Genomic DNA, 18040 nt, shown 5'->3' on the forward strand with positions numbered 1-18040 from the left:
TTGTTGTCCAATTTAAGTTTTTTTCCTGTGTGGATACCTACCTTAATTACATGTTTTGTTGTCCAATTTAAGTTTGACTCCCGTGGGACAGGCAAATGTGTAGAAAGGATGAGCTGTGTGGACACCTACCTTTATTACGTGTTTTGTTGTCCAATTTAAGTTTAATTCCTGTGTGGATACCTACCTTCATTATATGTTTTGTTGTCCAATTAAAGTTTTATTCCCATGGGGCAGGCACATGTGTAGAAAGGATGAGCTGTGTGGACACCGACCTTCATTACATGTTTTGTTGTCCAATTTAAGTTTTTCTCCTGTGTGGATACCTACCTTCATTACATGTTTTGTTGTCCAATTTAAATTTGATTCCTGTGGGAACGGCACATGTGTAGAAAGGATGAGCTGTGTGGACACCTACTTTCATTACATGTTTTGTTGTCCAATATAAGTTTGATTCCTGTTGGACAGGCACATGTGTAGAAATGATGAGCTGTGTGGATACTTACCTTCATTACATGTTTTGTTGTCCAATTTTAGTTTGATTCCCGTGGGACAGGTACATGTGTAGAACATTTAGAAAGGATGAGCTGTGTAGACACCTACTTTCAGTACATGTTTTGTTGTCCAATTTAAGTTTGAATCCCCTGAGACAGGCACTTATGGATAAGGATGAGCTGTGTGGATACCTATCTTCATTACATGATTTGTTGTCCAATTTAGGTTTGAATCCTGTGGGACAGGCACATGTGTAGAAAAGATGAGCTGAGTGGACACCTACCTTCATTACATGTTTTGTTGTCCAATTTAAGTTTGAGTCCTGTGGGACACGCACATGTGTAGAAAGAATGAGCTGTGTGGACGACTACCTTCATTACATGTACATGTTTTATTGTCCAATTTAAGTTTGATACCCATGGGACAGGCACATGTGTAGAAGGATGAGCTGTGTGGACACCTACCTTCATGACATGTTTTGTTGTCCAATTAAAGTTTGATTCCTGTGTGGATACCTACCTTCATTACATGTTTTGTTGTCCAATTTAAGTTTGATTCCTGTAGTACAGGCACATGTGTAGAAAGGATGAGCTGTGTGGACACCTACCTTCATTACATGTATTGTTGTCCAATTAAAGTTTGATTCCTGTGTGGATACCTACCTTCATTACATGTTTTGTTGTCCAATTTAAATTTGATTCCCGTGGGAACGGCACATATGTAGAGAGGATGAGCTGTGTGGACACCTACTTTCATTACATGTTTTGTTGTCCAATTTGAGTTTTTTTCCTGTGTGGATACCTACCTTCATTACATGTTTTGTTGTCCAATTTAAGTTTGATTCCTGTAGGACAGGCACATGTGTAGAAAGGATGAGCTGGTGACATAAGACACAAGTGTGAACAGCCACCATTATGTTTATCACAGGCGTTCTCATTTGTATCTGTAAAATAAATCATCCAAAATTACTACAATGCAGAGCTAAACAAAACTACAGATTTTTGAGCTACAGTTAAATATTTTGGTTTGCTCAAACCCTAAAAGGTAGAGACAGTTGGTAGGTAGCTATATATATAGGTGGCATTTTATTTCTCTTTTCAGCAAAGAGAAATTCAATTGTCAAAATGTTTTTAGTCTTCATGCCTTTCTGAAAAAAAAAACAACCTTTTTAACACCAGGACAATAAGTTAAAAAGATATTGAGAAAGCAGCTATCTCATGGGTTACAGTAGGGCTAGGGCAAACAATGGTATTCTTTTTATTGCCTTGAACTTATAAAAGAAACTTGATACAATAATCTACAAGCACTCAAAGGTAATGATTTTGCTAAAATATGAGTTTCAAAACTTCAGCTTGTTGTCTTTCTGTAAATATATCCTCGGAACAAGAAAATCTTCATCAAACATAGCTGTGAGAACAGAGCTAGGGAGATACCCACTAGAGATGCATATAAAAACTCAAAGTATACTTTACTTATCAAGATTACTAAATTCTGAAATTAATCCATTATTATACGAATCCTTTTTACTTTCTAAAAGTTTAGATAATTCAGGTTGCTATACCTGGTTTACATATGTTAAAAATATATTGAAAGAGGTAAACATGGACGTATCCATTCTTGAGGGAAACAAAAGAAAAAACTACTCAAAGTTGTTAAAAAAAACCCTTAAAACATCAATTCTTAAATTTCTACACAAATATATTTGAACAAAAATTTCAAAAAATAGATCAAAAAAGTAAATTGTATTTATATAAAAGTTTAAAGCAAAATTTAGAAATGGAGAATTACTTAAACTGTAAATCTTTTGAAAAGAGAAGTAACATAACAAAAATGAGAATTAGCGATCATAATTTAATGATAGAAAAAGGAAGACATTTAAAAATACCTAGAGAAAAAAGACTATGCACATCATGTAATACAATGGAGGATGAAGCCCATTTTATTTTATACTGCAAAATAATTGCTAAACTTAGAGATAACTTTATAGGAAATGTAATTAAACATATGCCAGATTTTATGTCCTGGCAAGAAAATGAAAAAATTAAACATCTTCTTTGTCCATCAACCTCAAAAGAAGTAGAAAGCTTAGGGTCCCATTTTAAACAGGCATTAGAACTAAGGACAGGGAACTCTTGATTTATTTATAAAATATATTTATATATCATAAAGATAGATTGTTTTGCTTTTTTGCTTTTTTTGTTTTCATGGTTTTGTTTGTTAAATGTATTTTGTGTATGTTTATATTATTTGTCACAAACTTATTGTTCAGAGTTTATATGACAATAAATATTTGAAAAATTGAAATTTGAAATTAGAAATTGTTAACAAAATCTATTATATTCAGAATAACAAGTTATAACAAGTTATAACACTTCCACATGATTAAATTGGTATCACTTGACAACACTCTATTTCTTCAAATTTTCAATTTTAGTTAGTATTAAGTATGAAGTATTTCCTTTTTCTATGACGTCATCTAGTCCTGTACTTAGCTTTACTTAAGTATCAACAGCTTTATGAATGAATTTTAGATTTTCATCTGAGGCCATGTAGCGTGTGACATGGCTCGTACTTGCACTTTGTACATTTGAACATGAAACCGTTTTTTTGTTTTTTTTCATACATTTGTACATAGCATACAAATGTAGTAAGGTATATATTTATCAAATCTTTGAAGCCTAGTATTTGCTTGAAAAGCGTTGTGTTCTGTTTTGGAATGGTAAAAATTACAATATTCCTTGGACTCAGATTAGTATATTAATAAATTAAAATTTAAGGAGATATGACACAGCTGTCTTTCAAAGCGCTTTAAAACCAGGTTCAATTCACCATTTTTCACATTTGAAAATGCCTGTACCAAGTCAGGAATATGAGTTATTGTCCGTTTGATTGATGTGTTTTGTCATTTGATTTTGTCATTTGATTAGCATGATTAGAGACTTTCCGTTCTGAATTTTCCTCAAATTTTAGTATTTTTCTGATTTTACTTTTTTTGTTCATCTCTTGTCATGCTTGTGGGTAGTTGTCTCATTGGCAATGCAATTTATTTTTTATAAAAATCCCTTGAAATAATTGACATCTATTTAATAAGTAAAACTGCAGACTGGATAAACATGATAAAAAGTATAATCTTTCAAGAAAAAAACGCCAATTAACAGCCATTATATGCTACAAGAGTTACGTAACAAAAACATGCCTCTAAGACAGGCTTGAGGAAATAACAATAAAACATTCTTTGTTACGTCACAACATATATATCTTGAGAAGTAACAGACTGTCAAACACTACCATGCCAAATTTTACGTTTTCTGCCAACTGATTAAAAACCATGATAAATAAAGTCATCTATTATCTCGATATTAAGCAGATTATTCTAAGAAGTAATCTACCAGCGATGGATCTGATTAAACTCAATCTAAAAATATATACATCAACAAAATCTCTATTGATTCTGTATGCTTACAATTACTTTTCTGTTTTATGATTTTTATATACAATGCATAGAAAATTTTGAAATATTATGATTGTTCTTGAGTTAGCTTCAACCTACATGTACATGTATAGATATCAAGGATACTTGGTTCTGTATGCTTACAATTACTTATCTGTTTTATGATTTTTTGAATATATAGGAAATCCTGATATGTTGAGACATTTGATTGTGTCTTGGGTTAGCTTAGCTCAACATTGTGAAGATGATTTTCACAAGCACTTGTTTCTATCCATAGGAAGATCCACTTTATTCATCAACGTATATTTAAGTAAATAAACGTTGAGAGTGGGTCATCCTATGGATAGAAACAAGTACATGCCTGTGATGATTCTGCATGATTACAATTATTTTTCTTTTTTATGATTTTTTGAATGTATATGAAATCCTGATATATCATGAAAATAATGAAATTTGAAATGAGCTTCGCTTTAATCTAAATTTATAGATCTTTATCAAAGGTACTCAACCTTCAGTTGTTAAGATGATTTTGTATGCTTACAACAATTATTTTTCGTTATATCCTGAATTATTGTGACAATTCTGATTATTCTTTGGTTAACTTTATCCTACATGTTTTCAAAGGTTTTCCACTAGTCTGTGCAAAGTTTTGTATTATTTCAACTTGAGTTAATTTTAATTATGGAATTTGCATAATTTCTTGTGCTTGAAATTTTTTTAATATAAAATTCCATGTTTTTTCTGTATTTTAATGTTCTGTGCAGTGCACAACACTTTCTATTACAAAGAAGATAAACCATTTTCAATAGAATATACTGTGCAGCGCACAACACTATCTACACAAAATATATTGTATAGAAAGTGTTATGCACTGTTCAGAAAATAATTATACAGAATAAACATGGAATTTATTCAAAATTTCAGGAACAAGAAATTAGGCAAAATCCAGAATTAAAAATAATTCCAAGTTGAAATAATAGCATGTTATATATATATCTATAATACTAAAATTACGAGGTCCAATTTGTCATCCGTCATCACGTAAAAACGACGAATCAAAGAATTCAACTTTATATACAACTAATATAGTACAAAGGTGTAGATTAAAAATTACACCACTGCAGGCCCTTTTGTTTTCCACGTAATTAATATCGCCAATAATTAGGAAGTTCCGGGTCGAGTCCGATACCGATACCAATAGTATAATCACCTGTTACCTATTACCTTATCTGTACGTTCCGCATTTAACAGGCGCACCACCAAACGGTGTATTCAGGATTAATATGCTATATAAACGGGTCATAATCACAGGGTTGACACTACTAAATTGTCAAATTGTTACCTATTGTAGTATTTTAATCCGTAAGACTTTCTAAGATAACAATACAAATACTAAAAATCTGGACTAGAAATAAGTTTCAATTTGTTAGCGGGCATGACGTAAAACAGCGAATCAAAGAATTCAACTTTATTTATAACTAATATAGGACAATGCTGTTGTTTAAAAAATACTCCATTCCAGGACCTTTTGTTTTCCAAATATTTAATATTAACAATAATTGATAAGTTCCAGTTCGACGGGTTCAAACAGAAAGATTTGAAAGCAGAGAAAATTGTGTATCTTATAATCGGCATGACTTTATCAGATGACAGTACTAATACTAAGATAAGGCTTGCGCATAGTTATACGTTAATTCAGTCACGGAACCGCGATATCACGGGTGTGTTCTAGTATATATATATATACATATATCATGTATATACAGCATCCTATTTAACTAAGAAAGTGGACATCAGTAATTAGGAATGCCTATAGCTAGAGGAATAACACATCATGATCAACTATTACTGAAAGCTGACAAATTATCTCCTTATTGCACCTTGACAGCTTCACAAACGATCTTACATTGTAGGTAATTCACAAGAATTGACTGCTTTAGGCTTATGTAAACATGTTACAGCCAAAAATCATAGATGTTAACCTTCTACTAAGACATCTAATAATTCAATTTCAAGTATGTCAAAAGTACATGCAGGGTCTAATCTATGATTTTTAAAAAGGAGATGTGGTCAACTTCTTGGACATATTGGAGAAGTGAATTTCACTTATTGTTACGGTTATGTCATGTTTACTCATCCATCTATGACATGTATAGTATGCAAGTATGACAACTCATATATACAGTTATATTGGGACATAACTCGAGAACGGTAAAATTGATGCACCCAAATTTCAATCTTGATCTGAGTTATGTGGTAAAAAGCCTTGAGTATAAATTTCATAACATTTGGTTTAAACAAACTTAAGTTAGCGTATGGAAACGAAAAATTCAGTGATTTTTCCTTTTGTAAAGGGGCATAACTCTAGAAAGGTAAAAGTTATACCACCTAAATTCAAACTTGATCTGTGTTTTGTGGTAATAGGCGTTGTATATAAGTTTCATAACAATTGGCTCAGGCAAACTGAAGTTAGAGAACGGAAACGGAAAATTCAGCAATTATTCCATTTGTAAAGGGGCATAACTCTAAAACAGTATAAGTGACGCAACTAAAATTCAAAATGATCTGTGTTTTGTGATAAAAAGCAGTGGGTATAAGTGTCATAACATTTGGTTGAAGCAAACTAAAGTTAGAGAACGGAAACTAATTTTGAGAAGTACAGGCGGACAAGGATAAAACTTAATGCCCCTCCACTAAGATGGGGGCTTAAAACTCAATGCATTGAAAACATGTATTCTCGATAACAAAATTGAAAATAGAAAAGTACATGGTTTTCATCAAGCTTGATTAACTAATTGTAAACAACAACACATGTACACATATCAGCACACATGTAAACATCAACACAGTCATGTACACATATCAACACACATGTAAACATCAACACATGTACAACATCCATGCATACCTTGTGATTTTTTGACTGGCAGGCAAAAAAAGATAAATAATATATCCATCATGCCCAATACGACTATAGATCTACAAATAACTTTGTCTAATGTGTCTATCCTAACATTTACATTACATTAAGCAATTTATTGTCTTAATTGTTATCAGCCCACAGCTAAAAGTTATGAAAGATGTAAATTGTTTTTGCTTTATTTATTTCAAACAGCAGCTGCTGTTCAAAAAATAGCATTATATAAATGTGGCATTTTTTTCAAAATTTCAGCATTTTTAACAAATAAAGTTATGTAACATGGAAATCAATGTTAGGCATAGTTCCTCGTTAAAAAATTCTTTTTGTACAAATAGATTCAGGGACAGACATATGACAGAGCAGAATACACAAACCGCAAACTGTTCCAAAGCACATGTTTTCATAGAGAGTTTGTATTTTCTGTGCCTTTTTATCATGTGGATGTCACATGTATGTTTATGTACATTATTATATTCAATAGGAGTGGTAGACTCCTTAATGAAGATTTCAATGTAGGAAATAATTCTATTGAATGTGTTAAACAATACAATTATCTTGGCATAGTCATCCAAAATACTGGAAACTTTAATGAAGCCAGGAAACAATTATTCCAAAAAGGTCAAAAGGCCAGTTTTAAACTTTATAAAGATTTGAAATCATTAAATCCTCCTATTAAAACTCTTTTGCATTTATTTGATCACTGTATACAGCCAATTGTAACTTATGGTTGTAAAAATTCGGGTGTTATCAACAATACTCCTAAAAGGAAAAATTTATCCCTTTATGACATATTTAAAGATTGGGAGTTTGAGAAGCTAAATTTAAAATTGTGTAAGTATATTATTGGTGTTACAAAGATGTGCACAAATGTAGCAGTCCTGTCTGAATTGGGTCAATATCCTCTTTATATAAATTTGCTAACACATATGTTTATGTATTGGCATAGACTAGTGAATTCTCCATCTGATTTATTGAAAAGTGCTTATGCTGGCTCCAATAATTCATGGCTCTCTAATATCATTTTATACAGTGAAAAAGTGGGTATTGACCTAAATATATGTAAAAATTTAGGCAAAAATAAATTAAAAAATTTACTGAAAAAACAGCTCAAATTAAATTTTCAAAATGATTGGGAGAAAATGCGAGATTTTTATTTACAGAATCAAGGCAAATTGGACACTTATTTTTCATTCAAAAGGTCATTTGACTACGAAAATTATTTAGATTTAAAACATCCACAAAAACATTTGTTTACAAAATACACATGATACAGACTCAGCAATCACTGTTTAAGAATAGAAACTGGCAGACATGAACGAATTACCAATGTATGTGGTAAATATGAAATATTACCTCGACATGAGAGGATATGTTTATATTGTAATTTAAATTGTATTGAAAATGAAATGCACTTTCTTCTGGAATGCCCTCTTTACAATAACATCAGAAGAGATGTGACTGATTGTATCAAAAAATACCCCAGTTTAGATAATTCAAACAGAAAAGATCTTTTTTCATGGATCATGATTAATGAAGATAGCAGATTTTTATCTATTTTATGTGCATACCTCGATAAAGGCCTGCAACTTAGAAAATCAGAAAATTAGTTAACTTAAATACTCTAAAAGATATCAAAATTATCCCCCCTTGACCACTGATTCTTTCCTCATGCATTTGAATTATTATTTTATGTTTCTTTAATCACTCTGTAATGTTTATGTCATGTTGTAATTAATGTTATGCTCTTAATGGGCCCTTTAATTTGGAAATAAAAATATTGTATTGTATGGTATTGTATTGTATTGTATTACCAGATGTAATTCTTTGACACCTTTTTCAGAAATCTTAGAATAAGTGGTGTTTCTTTTCAAACATCAATAGAAGGCCCTATTGAGCCACATATACACCAAATCTAAAAATACCACTGAAAGATCATTTTCTAATTGAGGATCCCCATGAACAAATCTTACTCTCTACATGCTCTACATTTAGTGTTAATTGTAAAATTAAAGTTTTTATTGTCAGGTTCATTACAATTTACCTGTGAAAAAAAGATGTGGAGAAGTTAGGTCAAACTTTTACTCCGATGTGTAATGTAGAATACATAATAACTTTCAATGGTATTTTCAAACATAGTGTAAACATGAGTATTAAACCAACCACTCAGTGTTCCCAAAAGGACTTATAGAACAATATGGTCCTATATTTTACCATGGTTCTTTATAAATATGGTGTGAATTTAGGGGAAAGTGCTATTTCATATCCTATGTTGCTTTTTAAAAATATAAATAGAGAGACACTGCTTCTACTATTTATACTATTTACCTTTTGGTTGTCTTCTAGCACTAAATGAATGGATGTCCATTGGTGAATATATATCTCTAAGTATAACTCTCCGATTACTACCGGTAATTTTATCACAGGAATTGATAGACCGATCCTTCCAATCGGTCCAGTATAAGGTTCGATCGTACAATGTCAAGGCAAAGGGATGAGGGAGTTCCCCTTCAACGACCACACGGCGATCAGAACCATCGAATTTGCAGCTGTGTATGAAAGCATTTTTAGCGTCCGTCCAATAAATTTGTGAATCTTCGTAATCTAACGTAAGTCCATTTGGCCAATGAATATTTTCCTTTATAATGACAGATCGATGTGCATGTGTTCCGTCCATTCCAGCTCGTTCTATTTTTGGTGTCTCTCCACAGTCAATCCAATACATGTACCTGTTAACATGAGATAGTTAAAATATTACTAATACTTAACTGTTAACTTCAGATAGTTAAAATATTACTAATACTGAACTGTTAACTTCAGATAGTTAAAATATTACTAATACTGAACTGTTAACTTCAGATAGTTAAAATATTACTAATACTGAACTGTTAACTTCAGATAGTTAATATGATACTTAACTGTTAATAAAAGACTTAACTGTCAACATAAGAACGTTAATACAATACTTAACTATTAACATAAGATAGTTAATATAATACTAAACCAGTTAAAATAATAATTAAATAATGTATTTAACTAATAGAATGATAATACTTTTAGATCTTCAATATTTCAATTAAAATGACTTCTACTTAAATTTTATTATTTAAACCTAGCCATTATTAGCAAAATTGAAGTCGCTAACTAATCTATGTTAATTAGTCTCTGATGGAGAGTTATCTCTTTGGCAATCATGCCACATCTTTTCATTCTGATATTAATAGAAAAGAAAGGACAAGGGGTATCCATCCATGACACAAAATCAGTACATGCACTGCAAAACACAAAGAGTAAAGGAACAACTTTGTAATGGAAATTGTCCTCTTGTATTGAGTCTTTTGAAATTAATACCAATATTTTTTCTGTAAATACAGTTCAAACAACACTCTTCAACTTGGTAGTGTTTTTTTCACAGCAAATATAGAAGCAATTCTCAGGGGTTTACCACATAATATCTCTTTGTATGTTTATTCAATAAATATAGACTTGAAAATATGATCATGTCATAAAGTTTAATCAAGAGTTATCTACCTGCTTTTCAGTCTTGCCCAGAACACCGTGTCTGAAGTATAGCTTAAACAAACTTACCCATTTAATGGATCCAGTGCAATATCTCTTGGTTGGTCAAGGTCATTCCAATAAAGCACCTTTCGGTAACCTCCATCCAAGTTGGCGACTTCAATTCTTTTCGTTTCTGAGTCAGTCCAGTATATCTTTCGACCCAACCAATCAACAGCCAGTCCATCTGGAGAGATGAGACCTGTTGTGATGACATTTACCGTAATTTCCGAGCCATTAAACCATGTCCTTTTGATCATTTTCTGGCTGACGTCCGTGAAAAAGACCGATCTGTCCTCATAAAGGAAATCCACTGCTGCAGCATCCTCGAGGTTTCCTGCGACAACGGTGGAACTACCTCGAGAATTGTTCCCGTCCACCATTCTGACATCTTTACGATTGGCAAAAAGCAGCAAGGGACTTCCTGAAAAATATTTAGAAATTGTTGTTTTTTAATAACATGTCTAAATAACAAGCTTAAAAAAAATGGGAAGGATGGAGTGTCGGGCTGAGAAAGGCGGACATTTTTTAAAGAATAATCTATGGAGTAGAAAGCAGAGATTTTATCATTTCAAGACAAAAATTTACAGCGTGGCGTTTTTTTCACTAATTTTATGTGCTGTCTATACAAATGTTCATCTATTTTGAAAGAATTCAATCAGTTATATTTCAAATGAAAAATGAGATAAATGCATTTTTTTTTTCGATCTTCAGTTGTAGCTCATTGAGCCAGAGTTGTATGCAAAATTTTACCGAAATCTGTGATGTAGCCCATTTACTGTAACTTGACCTCAAGACTATTTTCCACTTAGTATGCATTTTTCAGCTATGAACTGATACTGTAATTCAGATTATTCTTTTGTTTCATTAATTGAAATTTGGTCTTCAGAGAGAAAACTTTTCAAGTCCATCTCAATTAAAAATCATGACAAACATGAAAAAAACATAAACTAGAAAAATGCACCTAATATTGCAACTGACAAAAACATTGTGTGTCCATTATATTTGACATTATACTTTCTTATTCATGTTATAACTTATTATAATTAAAACTAAGATTTAAATAACTGTTTTGAACATTGTTTAAAACTAAATACAATTCTTTAATTTAATTTTAACTCATAATTACATTTCACATGTTAAGTTGTCAGGTTTTGTTCAGCATGCCATTTTACATCAATTTCAAAAGAACCCCAATACAAAATAACTCATGTCACTGGTGGTCAAATTTCACCACATTTTTAACATTATAATCATGATTATAGCTCAATTCTTTTTATGTATCATATTCATGATATTACAGGTGTGGAAGCTGTTTAACAGAGGGCTAAATAATATATGTTAAATTAGATGCTCCGCAGGGCGCAGCTTTATACGGCCGCAGAGTTCGAACCCTGAACATTGGGGCAAGTATGGACACAACATTCAAGCTTGATACAGCTCTGAATTAAGATTGTGATTAAATAGTTGACACAACACATGTTTCTGACACATAATGAATGTGGTATAAGAACTTCAACTTAAAAACTTTAAATTTTAAATTGGACATTACCTATTATGGTCCAATATCCAAAATCTAAATACATGGTTAGATTCAGCATATCAAAAAACCCCAAGAATTCAATTTTTGTTGAAATCAAATAAAGTTCAATTTTTGACCCTTTAGACCTCAATGTGGACCAATCTGATAACCGGGTCCAAACATCAAAAATCTAAATACATGGTTAGATTAAGGATATATCAAAGAACCCCATATATACAATTTTTGTTGAAATCAAACATAGTTTAATTTTGGACCGCAATTTGGACCAACTTGAAAACTGGGCATATAATCAAAAATCTAAATACAGGTTTAGATTCAGCATATCAAAGAACCCCAAGGATTCAATTTTTGTTGATATCAAACAAAGTTTAATTTTGGACCACGATTTGGACCAACTTGAAAACTTGGCCCATTATACAAATTATAAGAACATGTTTAGATTCAGCATATCAAAGAACCCCAAGGATTCAATTTTTGTTGAAATCAAATTAAGTTTAATTTTGGACCAACCTTGAAAACTGGGCCCATAATTAAAAATCTAAATACATGGTTAGATTAAGCATATATCAAAGAACCCCATATATACAATTTTTGTTGAAATCAAACAAAGTTTAATTTTGGAGCGCAACTTGGACCAACTTGAAAACTGGGCATATAATCAAAAATCTAAATACAGGTTTAGATTCAGCATATCAAAGAACCCCAATTATTCCATTTTTGTTGATATCAAACAAAGTTTAATTTTGGACCACGATTTGGACCAACTTGAAAACTAGGCCCATAATAAAAAATCTAAGTACATGTTTAGATTCAGCATATCAAAAAACCAAATACAATTTTTGTTGAAATCAAACATAGTTTAATTTTGGACCGCAATTTGGACCTTGTTGAAAACTGAGCCTTTAATCAAAAATCTAAATACAGGTTTTGAATCAGCATATCAAAGAACCCCAAGGATTCAATTTTTGTTGATATCAAACAAGGTTTAATTTTGGACCACGATTTGGACCAACTTGAAAACTTGGTCCATTATAAAAATTATAAGAACATGTTTAGATTCAGCATATCAAAGAACCCCAAGGATTCAATTTTTGTTGAAATCAAACAAAGTTTAATTTTGGACCAACCTTGAAAACTGGGCCCATAATTAAAAATCTAAATACATGGTTAGATTAAGCATATATCAAAGAACCCCATATATACAATTTTTGTTGATATCAAACAAAGTTTAATTTTGGATCACGATTTGGACCAACTTGAAAACTGGGCCCATAATAAAAAATCTAAGTACATGTTTAGAATCAGCATATCAAAAAACCCAAGAATTCAATTTTTGTTGCAATCAAACAAAGTTTAATTTTGGACCCCGATTTGGACCAACTTGAAAACTGGGCCAATAATCAAAATTCTAAGTACATATTTAGATTCAGCATATCAAAGAACCCCAAGAATTCAATTTTTGTTAAAATCAACTTATTTTAATTTTAGACCCTTTGGACCTTATTGTAGACCAATTTGAAAATGGGACCATAAATTAAAAACCTACATACACAGTTAGATTCGGCATATCAAAGAACCCCAATTATTCAATTTTTGATGAATTCAAACAAAGTTTAATTTTGGACCCTTTGGACCCCTTATTCCTAAACTTTTGGGACCAAAACTCCCAAAATCAATCCCAACCTTCCTTTTATGGTCATAAACCTTGTGTTTAAATTTCATAGATTTCTATTTACTTATACTTAAGTTATGGTGCCAAAACCAAGAAAAATGCTTATTTGCCTTTTTGGCCCCTAATTCCTAAACTGTTGGGACTAAAACTCCCAAAATCAATCCTAACCTTCCTTTAGTGGCCATAAACCTTGTGTCAAAATTTCATAAATTTCTATTTACTTAAACTAAAGTTATAGTGCAAAAACCCAGAAAATGCTTATTCGGGCCATTTTTGGCCCCTAATACCCAAACTGTTGGGACCAAAACTTCAGAAATCAATCCCAACCTGCCTTTTATGGTCATAAACCTCGTGTTTACATTTCATAGATTTCTATTCACTTATACTAAAGTTAAAGTGCGAAAACCAAAAGTCTTCGGACGCCAACGACGGACGACGACGACGCCAACGTGATACCAATATACAACCAAAACATTTTCAATTTTTGCGGTCGTATAAAAATGTAACCCCAAACCCAAACAATAAGGGGGTAGTTTGTTAAAAAGAAGGTATTAAAGAACAGAAAGACGTCATGGCTTTGAGACGCTGGTCTCTATCTGAATCAATATAGCGTAAAAAACAATCACTTGACCAATAACCTAGCAATTTAATGTCACTGTCCGAACAACCTACAGATCCTGCCCAAGTGGCAGCACCCCTACGAAAAGAGTGTCCCCCATAATTTTGAGGATTACAGCCAAGGTGTTGCAACAGAAAACAAAGGCATTGGAGAAAAACAGTATAAGACAAACAACTTTTGTCTGATAACCTAAATAAAGGATCTAATGGATCTCCTGGTAAGGCAAGCACGCGGGATAAGGCTTCATACGGACAAATCTGGTGACCGTGTAACAAAGGGAGAATTACCTCAATAGGCTTAGAACGAAACTGCAGCGTATTAGTTACTTTGAGCGTTACACGCATACCCAAGTTACAAGGCAGCACATCTACCCTTTACAAATTCATTTCTGGATCAAAAAGACCTTGACTAAAAAATGTTTGGTCGCAAAAAAACATAAAAACCGGTAAGGCAAGCAGCCCAAAAAACAATATTATTATGACATTCAAGATTTAAAATTGACTTAAATCTTATAAACAGTTCTGGCGTAACAGGTGCCTTACAATTTTGACTGGTACCAAGTTCCCGTTTGACACCAGTTAGTAAATGCCGGACATTCCAACAGCTTGCAATAGGGTCCGGTTTGTCGTGCGATTTATGCAGCACAACAATAATGTTCAAATACGATCGTATCGAGCTAAACGCAAAGTTTTTCACATCTACAAGAAAAGCACTGTAAAGTTCTACAGTTTTGATTGTGCATGGCACTGGTTTTAGGTCATAATTTTCACAGAATTGGAGATAAGTCTTGAGATGGGTACGGTAAGTTCCTGAAGTTGAACTAGCCCACCCCTTGCTTTTCAAGCGAACCACGCTGTTCTCCAACATTTGCGTTTCCATTGTTTCTCCATCTGGAATTAAAAAAAGTCAAAAGATATGTGATTTAGTAGCTCGATAGTCGTAAACGGTATATAAAATAAGTGGCTCACAAGTTTATCATAAAGCCTAGATAATTGTCCTGGTTCATGAAGTCTTGACGCGGCGTCAGCAATAACTCTATTACGACCACTGATAAATTTTTCTCTAATGTCGAAATTGTGTGTAGCCGACAACCAGAAAAGTTCTCTCAATTGAGTCATTAAAGTTTTGTTTCTAGAACTACCTTTGTTAATGATGCATTTTGTAGTCATGTTGTCTGTAGAAACGACAACACGTTTATTAGTCCACAAATGTCCTCATCGCGGACAACACAACAGCCATAGTCTCTTTAATATTCATGTGATAGTTCTTAAAATTCGGTAAATCTGTGTCCCAATTCACATAAAAAAAATCACCTTCATAATATCTAGCACCACCATGTAAACAAGCATCAGTTTGCAAGCAAGTAACTGGTTTAGAATCTAAAAAAGTTACTGTTCCATTGAACACATTCATAAATTAACCCACCATGCAGTATCAGAAAAGAAATCTGTAGATAAAAGTATTTTTGCATTCCTATTCGTTGTATTTACATTTAATAGGTTATCAATTAATCACCTTACAAAAGTTCTACATCCCTTTACCATCTGACAAGCCCAATTAAGTTTGCCACACAAAGATTGTAGTTGTTTCACACTGGCTCGTTTGCGGTTTTGAAAAGATAAAATGGCATCATGGAATTCTCGTCGTTTCTTTATCAGGCATAGCGAGAGACAGAGAACATGTGTTTATGACAATCCCTAAAAATGTTAAACTTTGAGATGGACCCTCAATTTTATTCCAGCTGATGTTGAAACCTAATCTACGTTAAGTATCGATTAGAAAACGAATTCCTGTTTGACACTTATGAAACGTATCTTCAATCACTAAAAAATCATCTAAATACGCAATGCAAGTAATATTATATGTACAGTTCATGATTTCAGACAGAAGCACTTAATTGCTGAAAATTTTCAGGGCTTCTCGCGTGACCAAACGGAAGTTTAGCATCATACATATATGTTGGAGAATCGTCCCCATCAAACGTCCACTGGAGGCCTGTCAGAATCAGAATCATGACACTTTACAGATCTATAAGCACTTTTTAAATCTATTTTCCCGAGATAACCATCACATTTAATTATCTTCAATACGTGTCGTAAATCCATGTAAGAACAACTAGTATCCGAAGTGTATGAATTAAGAGAAATGCCTTTCAGTAGACTAGCATTATGAATGATACGCACATCGCCATTTGATTTTTCTATTGCACCTATTGAACTGATTATAATCGGTTTAGTTTTAGTAACTACATATTTCCCGAGTTCAATTTCTAGTTTAATTTGTTTTTCAACAGCACGATGAAAACGGAAAGCGGACGAGTAATTTTTTCTAACTACAAGCAGATGCGGACGATAAACAACATTAAGCTGAAACCCATCTTTTACACCGTTTAAGATAAAATATCTGTCTTCAACAGAAGCAGGCAGCAATCGGTTCCACGCCTCAAAACGTAAACAATTTCAGTTTTTTGCTGCATGGGTTATCCTAGTTCTGAGGCGCATACGGTTTTTTGCGACTTTATCCATATAAGTGGCACTGCTGTGTCCGTGACCTGAGATAGCAGAATGACTGCTTGACACACAAATGGCACAATGATGCATCACTCGACAATCTTGGTGGTAACAAGAGTTATTATTGTAGCACCATTCATGGCTCTCGTTGTTGGATTTTCACGTTTGGACACAAGTTGGAAATCTCTTAAATCCTGACGATACGCCCCCATATAAATGTTCCCCCCGCCTGCCTGTCTCTGTACTCTTTGTCATAGAGCAGGACAGAGTACCAAACATATTTTGAGACGAGAGGGAATATGTCAGCTGTATAGTTAAGATATGTATTAACATTTAACGCGGTATTCCTTTTTAGCAATTCCTGTAAAATTCTAATGTTAGAGTAACCCCACTCTTCGATAGAAATTTTGCCTAAAGTTTTCTTTTTGCCTACCCGAAAGTCCATATCTCAGCATAAGATCCTGAGGGATATGCTCTGGCCAAAGAAAATCAACAATCTGCAATGCTTTGCCTGATTTCTCTGTGCTACATGCAATAATGTCAGAAAATTCATGATTTTGCTCACCTTTTGTAGAATTTTTAACCAACGCGGCGTCAGACGGCTGAACTGTTAGCAGTAGTTAGAGGTTTAAAAGATTGTCCTTTTCCTCTTCAATTTTTCGTTTTAATTCCACTTTTCTTTTCTCTGTTTTCAAACGTTTAAGTTCGTTTTCTAAGGCATTAATTTCCTCATTGTCATTATCCTCAGTTAACTTTTCAAAGGACTCCGCAAATTCCCCATCACTTTCACTGTCGCTATCTTCTTTGTTGTCGTGTGTATCACTCTCAGTTTCCATGTGTTTCGGCTTCAAACTGTCAATTATGTCTTGAGTTTTTCACCAGCATTATCTCTTTTTCCTCTTGTACTAGCCATTATGGATTAGGAGCTTAAGAAAAAATGTGCTGGCATGCTTACGAAAGCTGATCACAGTGCCATGTGGTCACTATCTCTGCGAGGCTGCGCATGAGTGAGGGGTCGTCTCAAACTAGCTAACCCTGGGATATTAATACACATGGCTAAAATTACATTTATCCTAAATTACACATTAACTGTTAACAAAACTTTGAATTTTTGAAATACTAAGGCTTTTTTACCTCAGGAATAGATTACCTTAGCTGTATTTGGCAAAACGTTTAAGAATTGTTGGTCCTTAATGCTCTTCAACCTTTTACTTTATTTAGCCTTTGTAACTTTTTGGAATTCGGCCGTCACTGATGAGTCTTTGGTAGGCGAAAAGC

General features: G+C 32.9%; 1 protein-coding gene across 1 annotated transcript in view; it reads right to left on the bottom strand.

Moving 5' to 3' along the window:
- The window catches only part of LOC143057410 (low-density lipoprotein receptor-related protein 6-like), a 67656-nt gene that overhangs the window by 36814 nt on the left and 12802 nt on the right, over nucleotides 1-18040 (bottom strand). Inside the window, exons 4-6 of the mRNA XM_076230714.1 lie at nucleotides 10449-10842; nucleotides 9189-9589; nucleotides 1298-1435 (exon numbers count right to left, since the gene is read on the bottom strand). Of these exons, the coding sequence (XP_076086829.1) occupies nucleotides 1298-1435; nucleotides 9189-9589; nucleotides 10449-10842 (933 nt within the window). The remainder of the gene's footprint in view (nucleotides 1-1297; nucleotides 1436-9188; nucleotides 9590-10448; nucleotides 10843-18040) is intronic.

This window comes from Mytilus galloprovincialis, chromosome 13, assembly GCF_965363235.1.
Source record: "Mytilus galloprovincialis chromosome 13, xbMytGall1.hap1.1, whole genome shotgun sequence".
NCBI classification, from domain to species: Eukaryota; Metazoa; Mollusca; class Bivalvia; order Mytilida; family Mytilidae; genus Mytilus; species Mytilus galloprovincialis.